Source organism: Orussus abietinus, unplaced genomic scaffold (assembly GCF_000612105.2).
Source record: "Orussus abietinus isolate OABI.00-Male unplaced genomic scaffold, Oabi_2.0 scaffold69, whole genome shotgun sequence".
Classification (NCBI taxonomy): Eukaryota; Metazoa; Arthropoda; class Insecta; order Hymenoptera; family Orussidae; genus Orussus; species Orussus abietinus.
This window is the reverse complement of record NW_019394275.1, coordinates 385,482-394,854: the sequence shown is the minus strand read 5'-3', so window position 1 is coordinate 394,854 and position 9,373 is coordinate 385,482. Positions and strand designations below refer to the sequence as shown.

The 9,373-nt window shown below is 39.5% G+C and overlaps 2 protein-coding genes across 4 annotated transcripts; one reads left to right on the top strand and one right to left on the bottom strand.

Annotated features, from left to right (window-relative positions):
* Window positions 1-61: 61 nt before the first annotated feature.
* On the bottom strand, window positions 62-2,993 carry LOC105695494 (BTB/POZ domain-containing protein 1). The gene is made up of 6 exons (XM_012417046.2): window positions 2,731-2,993; window positions 1,977-2,657; window positions 1,737-1,896; window positions 1,497-1,654; window positions 1,123-1,357; window positions 62-1,051 (listed from the first exon to the last, which is right to left on the bottom strand). The coding sequence occupies exons 1-6, from the start codon at window positions 2,991-2,993 to the stop codon at window positions 896-898; spliced, it is 1,653 nt and encodes a 550-aa protein (XP_012272469.1). The 3' UTR covers window positions 62-895.
* A 785-nt stretch (window positions 2,994-3,778) lies between these two features.
* LOC105695509 (enhancer of rudimentary homolog) lies at window positions 3,779-8,970 on the top strand. Of its 3 annotated transcripts, none has more exons than XR_001103635.2 (4): window positions 3,779-3,935; window positions 4,103-4,190; window positions 4,314-5,582; window positions 5,924-8,970. XR_001103635.2 is itself a non-coding variant. In XM_012417082.2 (3 exons), the coding sequence occupies exons 1-3, from the start codon at window positions 3,933-3,935 to the stop codon at window positions 4,550-4,552; spliced, it is 330 nt and encodes a 109-aa protein (XP_012272505.1). In that variant the 5' UTR covers window positions 3,779-3,932; the 3' UTR covers window positions 4,553-8,970. The 3 variants fall into 3 exon arrangements, 1 of the variants encoding a protein (XP_012272505.1); XR_001103634.2 differs by having other exon boundaries at window positions 4,314-6,035; window positions 6,113-8,970; XM_012417082.2 differs by having other exon boundaries at window positions 4,314-8,970.
* Window positions 8,971-9,373: the final 403 nt, after the last annotated feature.

The following is a 9,373-nucleotide window of genomic DNA, read 5'->3' as shown; positions in this document are numbered from 1 at the left end:
TAAATTCTTAATGTAGAGTATCGTCTATGCAGTCAAGAGGTTAGGTTTCGGAAGGATTCTATTTAGGTTCGTTATGTTCCTTTATTCGGAGAGGCTGTGGTAGTCTCAACATCGGAGTTCTGTTACAACAATGCTGTTTGCTGTATTCCCTTGGGGAGATGTCGGAGGATTTTCATAATATCGATAACTGACGTCGATTCCTCGAGCAAAGACGTGCGCTTTCACAATCCAATCGGTACACAAAGTACTTTCGATACAAGAATAATTAGTCTTTCGTTTACGTGCCATGATTTTAAATAGCAACTCTTTGACTATACCTTAATCGACTGTTTAAGAATCGTTGCAGGTCGATAATTATCATGTGGCAATAATCGTACGGCAAAGTAGTTTAAAGCTAAAAGAGCCTCGGCTTGGAATAACTCCCAACTAGCTATTTACGCTAACTGGAACAAGGTATACGTGGACATTGAACTGCTAATGGGAAAAAGAAACAGAAATTTTAACTTCTCTCGAGGTCTTCTAATCACACTTAACGTTCTTTCACTCCAGAAGGAGGGAACTTTCATAGGTTAGCGAGGCCTAAATTTCAAGTCATCATTTAACAGTCCTTCGCCATAGATTGAGGAATATTTCGCAGCAATGGTTTCATGGTAAAATAGTTTAAAACTTTAGGATATCCGTTTCTCCTTTCTGCATAAAATCCCAGCTCGAAAAAGATCCTAGCCAAGTGCTGACTAAATGGGACAAGGTGTACTTGGACACTTGATTACTAGCAGGTACGAACGGTCCAGAGCAGCTGACCGGTTCTAGCTATTTACACGTTATCTTTGTCGTTATCACACTTATCGTTTTCAAGAGACAGAGAGGAATGTGACTAACTCGATTCCGACATCTGTTAAGTGTAGAAGATCAACTCGGGGATCTGCCCCTCCTCGATGGTTGTGCCGTTGTTGTCCCCTGCTTCGTAGTTGAAAGAAATATTCACCTCCCCGGAATCACAATTGACCATCACTTTGCGCAAGCCTTTTATTCCGTAGTGGGAATCGGGTCCCTGCAAATGGGAAAAAAAAAGATTAACAACTGTCTAATGGGAGGCAAGAAAATGGGTTAGGTTATCATTACCTTAAATGTCGCCGAAGCCGTATAGACAGTATTTGGTAATATCTGTACAGGTTCCTTGAACATGAGCCGATATGTGTAATTAGAGCTGTCGCAACTGAAACCTGTTGCATTGCTTGCTATCACTTTGCAAGATGCGGTGTGCATCAATTCAATTAGTACTTCGTATTGTGCTGGTTTGTGTACGCTGCCGAAGACGCCATACCCGATAAGAAATATGCGTCGGTCTACGCTGAACCTATTAATCAGAAAATTAATACATTTACACATCCTACTTTACATTGATTTCATAACTATCGGTGTAAGGTAATACGTGTAATGTACTCATCAATTAGTATGCATCTTTTAAAAAGTTGAAAGCTTCTAAATATTCTTACCTAATACGGTCACTTGTTCCGCTGTATCCCCATCTACTACTTGTATCTTGAAATCTGCACACCGTTTGCTCTTTACCCATCATGCGACAACGAGGCATTGCTTTAAATCCCACCGAAGGCTTTGGATTTAATGTGAAGTATAAGAACACTGAGACAACCTGAAGACGTCCAGATTTGATTTAGACGTAATTTGGATATAATACAACAGATGTAAAGTTACATCGGTCATGTTGCACTTACCTCACGGTCGGTGAGCAATCCACATTGGGCAGGGCCAATTGCAAACTCTTCAGTCGACATTAATGGGAATCGTACAAGAGAAAGGGCTCTTCCCAAGACCGAACGCTGATTCTCCGGAGTGACTGGTAACTGCTGGCGTGCACATTCTGCTTCCGACCATCTATTTATAACATTTCATAGAATATTGAGTTTCCATATAGTGTTTTATTGCAGTTGGTATTAAAGTATTTGACCACTCACCGTACAATAGCATTGAATATCTTCAGTTCACGAACCCGAAGTGTATCTCGTTCCAAGACAAACATGAGCGTATCGATGTCGATATCAGTGAAGCCATCAGCATTGAGAGCATCGATAGTAAATTTATCGATCATATCCAAACAAACGGCAGCAAGTTGAGGCTCGTCGAAGAGGCGAGCTTGAGTTAACAATAGAAAGGCGTTGTCACTGGTTAAGTTGTTTCTCAAGAAGTCGACGCAATGCTTCTCTAAAGGAGACACTGCATATTTCTTCGCAGTGTACAGAGTCGTCATTACGGTTTCAGGATCGATCTGTATCTCATCGGTGTATAGGAAGACCAACACGGCAAGGAAGGCAGCTGGTTCAACATCGGGTACTTCGATCTCAGACGACGCAGTGGCCAGTGTTCCATTGAACATTGCATCGAAGACTGCGCTCCCGGATGATAAGACCAGCTTGTGAGCAGGTATACGTTGTAGTTGCGCTCCTCTGCCAACCAGGAAACTAACATCCGAGAGTATCTCATTGTTGTAAAGAAACGCGAATCTGTCCTTTAACGTTGCTTTGCTTCCCTGCCAGTTATAGGTGGCCATGGATGGCCGATGAACCGGGCCATTTTCTACGAAGTTATTTTGTGGCCTAGATTCCAAGTGCAGGACATTCGGCAAATTGCTTGGTGGCCTGGCAAAGAAACCGATAAGTTTCCAACTTAATTGACTGTCCTAAAATGAACGATTCGAGTTAATTAGTATACCTATCGGTTCCAGACGTAGATGGTTCTCCGCTTCTCCCAGAAGATGACGGTTGATCCTGATCGCAGACAAAGTTAAGTGCTCTACGTGCTCGAGAGAAGGAGACACTTCTCAGAGCTCGCATGTTACGGGGGGGTTCGGTGGAGGTTTCTCCACCGTCCGGTGGCCTGCTTTGACCCTCGTCCCCATCGTCGTGATTTAATCGCACGTTACTCAGTCTGGTCAAAGTACTGGCCCCCTCGTCCAAGCCATTATCCGTAGACATTTTCACGCAAAAGAAGTAATATTTCACCGAGTATTGCCCCGTCTCGTTTATTTACCAGGCCTCCGCCATTCTAGGACGGAAACGCACCTTTTGTAAGGGTTTCGCTCCTCCAGTCTGCAGACCACTTGTTTTCGGGTACTAAAGCTTTTCGCAGCGGTAGACTAATCGCAGATCGAGTCGAGAATGAGTGACATATTTTAAAGCTGTTTTTTCCGCCGGCGCTTTTCGCAAATACGAAGAATTCAAACGTGACTAGAAGTCCATTCTTAAAGGAATAAAGTAGACCCCCACTGATATCGTCGTACAGAATCTCTCCTAGGGTTGGCGCTACTTGTCATTTCGTTTGCGAGGTTAATTGAACCAGGGAGTCTATTACGTAAAGCACATTGGGCGAAAATGTGAAAAATGAGTAGCTGACATTATTACGGAAAATTTTTGGTGGTGAAAATACGAGACCATTCATGTGAACTGGCTCGGCACAGATTTTTAAGCGAAATGGTGAAGCATACAAGAAAAGATAGAAAAATAAGTGCCGTGAACGCCATCTTCCACGAATTGTAACACCGAAATCTAAAATGGATAACCTCCTGATGCCTCAGACCCAAAAGGAATATCTGTTTATTCTTATGTATGGAAAAATAAAAATCATCGATTCTCACGGATGTTTGCTATGAGAGCGAGGGTCGAACACATTTTCTAGAAGAAGTCGCACCTTCCATCGCTAGATGTCGCCACATCCAAAAATCTGAACAATCTGATCCGGTTGAAGCTCTTCTGTCGAGAATTCTGTGTATAGTCTATGGTGATTAATCGAATACGGACGTATAGTGTCTTGCCGTGGTTGCATCGAAATCTCTGAAAATAATATTCGTGGTTTGGTTTATTTTCTGCGAGGGAAATCGTACTCTCTGTTGACGCATAGTCAGATAACTAACAAATATGGTGAGTGGTATGATAAGGTTAACCTTAATGATCCATCGTATAAACACGAGATACGAGTTTGTTTATGTTTCCGTTTCTATGTGTAACCGTGCAATGACGCTTTGAGAAGCATTTTGAATATTCATTATTCATTACCTTATTATGCGATTGCTTTGTATTGTCCACAGTCTCACACTATTCTATTGGTACAACCTGGCCCCATGCCACACACAAGGACGTACTCCGATTATGAAAGCGTCAATGAATGTATGGAAGGTACGCTTGATATGTGCTAAACCTACTTTTTTAAAAATCGTTTAATGAAACTACTATTGAGTAAATACTTTCAGCAATACAGCCCTACTTTCGTGCTACTAATTCTATTATTCTTGTTAACAGGAGTCTGCAAAATCTACGAGGAACATCTCAAGAAGCGAAATCCCAATACACCTACAATAACCTACGACATAAGTCAATTATTCGACTTCGTGGACCGATTGACCGACTTGTCTTGTTTGGTCTATCAGAAATCGACGAACACCTACGCTCCTTACAATAAGGATTGGATCAAAGAAAAGATATACGACCTTCTTAGACGAGCAGCTTCTGGGAGAAATGAACTATCTCAAGATAAATAAATCACCCATCGCAAGATGAGTTAACATTAAGTACACTACTGTTTATAATATTAACAAATAAGAGAGGAGTTCAATATTTTTCTTCAACTTGGCCCTCCACTTTAATTTACACATAACATATGCTTCTTTAACGCCATGGATAATAACTCTAATCGTAAGATTGCCTCCTAAAAATTCTATCGCCCGATACGAGAAGGTTTGCAGTCGAGTAAATTTTTTTCTTTCCAAACGGACTTACCTACAACAAAGATCTTCAAAAATCACTTCCTTAGCATAAAACAATAATTTTCTTTTAGACTTTCAATGTCTTACAAAATCGGGAATTCTCATTTGAACGATTATGGGCATTCAATTTTGAAACCAAATTTAGTTTAATATTAAATTAACTGTTTTCCTAGATTGTTTCACTCACTATTGCATAGTTGCTACGCTACATTAGCAATAAGAGATCACTCTTTATTTGTATTTACGTACGACATATTGGTAATATAATGTAAGAAAAAAAACATTGTGTAACAATTATGCCTTCGTTCGATAAACAAAATGGTGTTTTTTTAGAACGATCATATATACAGAGATGAGATGGGAGATTGCTCACGGGCAGGGTCGCGCGATTGTGTCCCGTGCTGCACCCTGTGTGTTGAGGCGGGCGGCTAACGTACACTACTGGACATGAATGCTTTCTGATCACACCTTAGCGGCACCATGTCTGTAGGGAAAGCATTCATGTCCCCCCCCAGTGTACTTGCCACCTGTTACACCTCAGTGGCAGCGCAACTCATTTCGACCATAAATGAGTTACCCTTATATATCGCGCTCCAGCTCCCGGATTGGGCGATAATTGTTTTATAAACATAAAAGATTTATATTCACCTAATAAGTCTTGAGACGACTACACTACGATCTACGGGGATTCTACGAAGAGCTATCAATAATACATACCGAGTACACTCACCGTGTACGTTAAAAATAATAGACTATATTCATATAATCTTTTTGTTCATACATATTTTGGCCTCTATAATCGTGCGTAAGTAACATCATTGAACTGTGACAGTAATCGTTAATGATAAATAAACTATAACATTTATAACATCGGTGAAAACAGAGGCGCGCCTCGCAGTATCGATTCATTGTCTCGATTACTCTTTTGGCGAAATTCCGACGATTTGACTCTCCGTCGCGGAAATTCTAGCTGCGGAGGAAACGTTGCGGGATCGAGCAACGAAACGCGAGACCGACTCATCTCTTGATCGGGTTTACACGAAGGAATACGTCTCCGATGCACTGTCAATGTTACGCAATTGACAGCGACACTCGGATCACAGACTGACCTTTGGCAGATAATTAATTCACCGGTTAAAATTTTAGCTTAGACGCAGGCTTTCTTACAACCATCAGATTCCAGTAACGATGGAAATTCAGGTCCACTTAAAATCAGGATAAGAGAGTAAAAATCCTGAAACCAGGGACTCTCCTTATTGTAAAGTATACCCTTTCCTATGGCTATTATTTAACAAGTGTTTGACACTTCTTAGCTGTTCTAATGTAACATTTCAGCTGCTTATTCGTGAGAGAAATGGATAACGAGTACCTATGGAGAGAGCAGCACAGATCTACTCCTTATCGTTACGAAACAATTATTCCTTCCTGCCACTGCAAATAAGAGTTTATAAGGTATATCTTTTGTTTAACTTCTTGATACGAAGCACAAGTGAGATATGTATGTAAAGAAAAGAAGAGAAGCGGTTATATTAATTAAAACGAGTGCCAGAATGCAATCAAGGGTGATGTACATTAGACTTTCAACGAACGTGGCATATATCCGTTTAAAAGAGTGACCATTCGATGCCTTATAAACCAACATTAACCGCATTACAATGTAATGACACCCAACCGCACTCTTGTGCAACAATAATTAATCCGAAGTCTCACCCTAACATTTATTGATCTTCCCTTCGAGTGTGAATCATCGGTGTACTTTTATTTATAATATACTTCCCTTATCTACACGAGCAAATCGAATAGAGATTCTTTGTGTCTAGCTCTAGGTATCAGGTAAATATCTTTACAGTAATCCGTAAAGCTAAGCGATTTACGCGTCAATTTAAAATTACAAATATGAACCTAGGTGCACCGTATATGTAAGTCAGAGGTGTCGCGACGATACACGTCCAAAGTGATCTTATGTTATCGAGTTACAATATCGCTTTGAAAAAATTAACGTTACACGTGAATACAAATTGTACCGTTTGTACTGAACACATCTTCTAGAAACGAAGGAGTCCTCTCACGACGAACACACAGAGTGAGCTTAACAGTCCGATCAGAGTGCTAATGTAAAATTAGCATTACAGAGTCATATTCGTATAGTCGACCTTCCTTTACAATTAACCTACAAACACATGCGAAGAGAAGTGCGTGTACCATGAAGTAGCATAAGAAACTCCCACCCTATGGGCTTATTGGAAAATTCTAACCTTGTTTCCTCGCCAAGTTAATCGATGGCTAACTTACGAGTTACTTTTATATGACAGTGGGAGTTTATTATAATACTTCACGGCGTGTACCCATACTTTGGTTCCTTGTTACATCACATAGTATTCGGGGATCCTTCATTGACTTGTCTATTTATTTATTTTTTTCTTTGTAATCAGTTTATCACTTTACGTCAATTTTCCACCTGTAGACGAATCGAATGCGCAAACTCCGCGAGCAATCGTATGTAGAGTACTAAATGCGATATATCACGTCAAAAAGGATGACAAATTGAGATTTTTCAATGAATGAGAATTTTTCGAACACTAGTGGCACTTGTCGTGTATGTTGTACAAGTTATGTTGATCAACGAGGATCGTTGGCAAGTCAGTTAACCTCTTTTCGACCGGCACTCAATTTCTCACCCTCCCACCTCTCTTTACTTCCGTTATCCGTAACCCTCCGCCTTTACAATTTAAATTTCGAACAGCTTAAAAATAGTGATAATATAGTTGTAAAAAAATGTACACTCAACTAGACCACCGTTTGGTACAAACTTTACAGGTTTAAAATACAGCCTTCTCGCGACGGTCCCCCGCAAAGATTCGTATATAAAAGTTCTTTGTAGCGGGCCTCAGCACTCACAATTTCCCCTAAACATTTGTTTTCTGTACATCGGTGTGCAAAGAGATCCTCATCCACAGTAACATAGCCCAACGCATTCGTTTTCCCTCGATCGAATTAAAACACACTGTATCATAACCTAGTAAAGTGGTACGAAAGTAGCATCTAAGGAGTCCGTCATTTGCACAAATTTTCTGCAAGCCAGGTGTACCAAATCGTTTGAAATTTTACCACTTGAATGTGTAGGCTCTAAGGAAGGTCCCAACACCCATGAAATTGCATGATTTATATGAATTAAAAAACTGATTAAATAAATTAACACCCCTTAGATGCTACCTTCACATCCCTTTAACTGCGATGAGTTGATCCGTCATTTGAACGACTAACTATCGTTAACTCGTCTTTCTAAATGTATGATTCACCCAGGGTACATATTTTGTTCGAAAATGTCCCAGGCAATGAGTTAACCGTGTCCATTGACATGCATACAAATTTTTAAACACTCTCACGATAAGCTGCCCCCCCTTTTTTGTCTATTCTCCATTTTAAAGTGTCAATGTCGCACTAGAGCACCTCGCCGAGACTTTCTATCATCGAAAGCTTTCAAGTTTACCTCCTAACGCGCTTGCCTGATTATTGTATATAATTATATATAATTAATTAAAGTGCGCCGTGCTTTCAGCACGAATCGCAAACCCCTGTAACGAACTGAGTTCCAAATGCGTTAAAATTTACGTTAGACTAATTGCACGTCAAAAGATGCGTTTAGAAGTGATTATTCCCTAAGTGGACTAACTAAGGAGCCTCGCTAACGAACTCACGAAAATATCCACAGTCTGGATATAAATATAAATACTTTTATATAAATTCAACATCATAGCGTGGTATATATGTATACATATATATATAATATATATATAATTTGTATAGTAGACATAGGAATTAATTATAACTAAATTAGTTAGACTATCGATAAGAGACCAGCACTGATTGTACACCACGTAACGTCAATTTAAAGCAAGCAAAGGCATTTGGCAAATTAAACAAACGGCATTATAATTTATAGCCTCGTGTAATAGTAACTTAATGGTACAAAAAAATATCGATTCGCTGGATTAATTTATCTTGAATGAGGTTACTTAAGGAAAATTTCTCTCTATTAAACACATATATAGTCATTAAGATCTACGATGGACCTTAATGTATGACTATAATTAAATTAATTTCGGTGTTTGCTAAGGAAAAATGTTCGTCAAGTTATCTCGTCCAGGTATAATGAGCATTAATTCAATGTGAATAAAGATCTTATTAAAACACGATCGACTCATGAATATAAAAATGGAAATTAGAGGCCCCGACCTTGTCCGGTGTATAACAAACAATTGTATATTAGGTGACGTGAAGTAAAAGATGTAAATATAACTAAACGGTAAAAATGTTTCTATAGGATAATATAAATCTTAACGAAGCACAATCGGCTCTTGAATATGAAAATGGAAATTAGAGGCCTCCGACCGTTCTCGGTGTATAAAACAATTGTGTATTAGCGTGAAGTTAAAAACTGTGAAATACAAACTTATCGATAGAAAGTGTTATAACTCCTTAATCAAGGCAACAGAAATGCCGTGTTTTTCTTCTGTTTCTCGTAATAATACTGTTACGGCTGCATTTGTTTAATTCTGGTAACTATGGAAATGGCGAACACCTGCGGAGAAATCT

What these genes read in the sequence shown, in the direction of transcription:
- LOC105695494 (XM_012417046.2), bottom strand. Translation starts at nt 2,993, where the DNA reads ATGTCTACGGATAATGGCTTGGACGAGGGGGCCAGTACTTTGACCAGA. An exon ending in ATATTCAATGCTATTGTACG is followed by an intron (nt 1,897 to 1,976) that starts GTGAGTGGTCAA and finishes TGTTATAAATAG; the next exon opens with ATGGTCGGAAGCAGAATGTG. An exon ending in CGGCTTCGGCGACATTTAAG is followed by an intron (nt 1,052 to 1,122) that starts GTAATGATAACC and finishes TCCCATTTGCAG; the next exon opens with GGACCCGATTCCCACTACGG.
- LOC105695509 (XM_012417082.2), top strand. An exon ending in CGTCAATGAATGTATGGAAG is followed by an intron (nt 4,191 to 4,313) that starts GTACGCTTGATA and finishes TCTTGTTAACAG; the next exon opens with GAGTCTGCAAAATCTACGAG.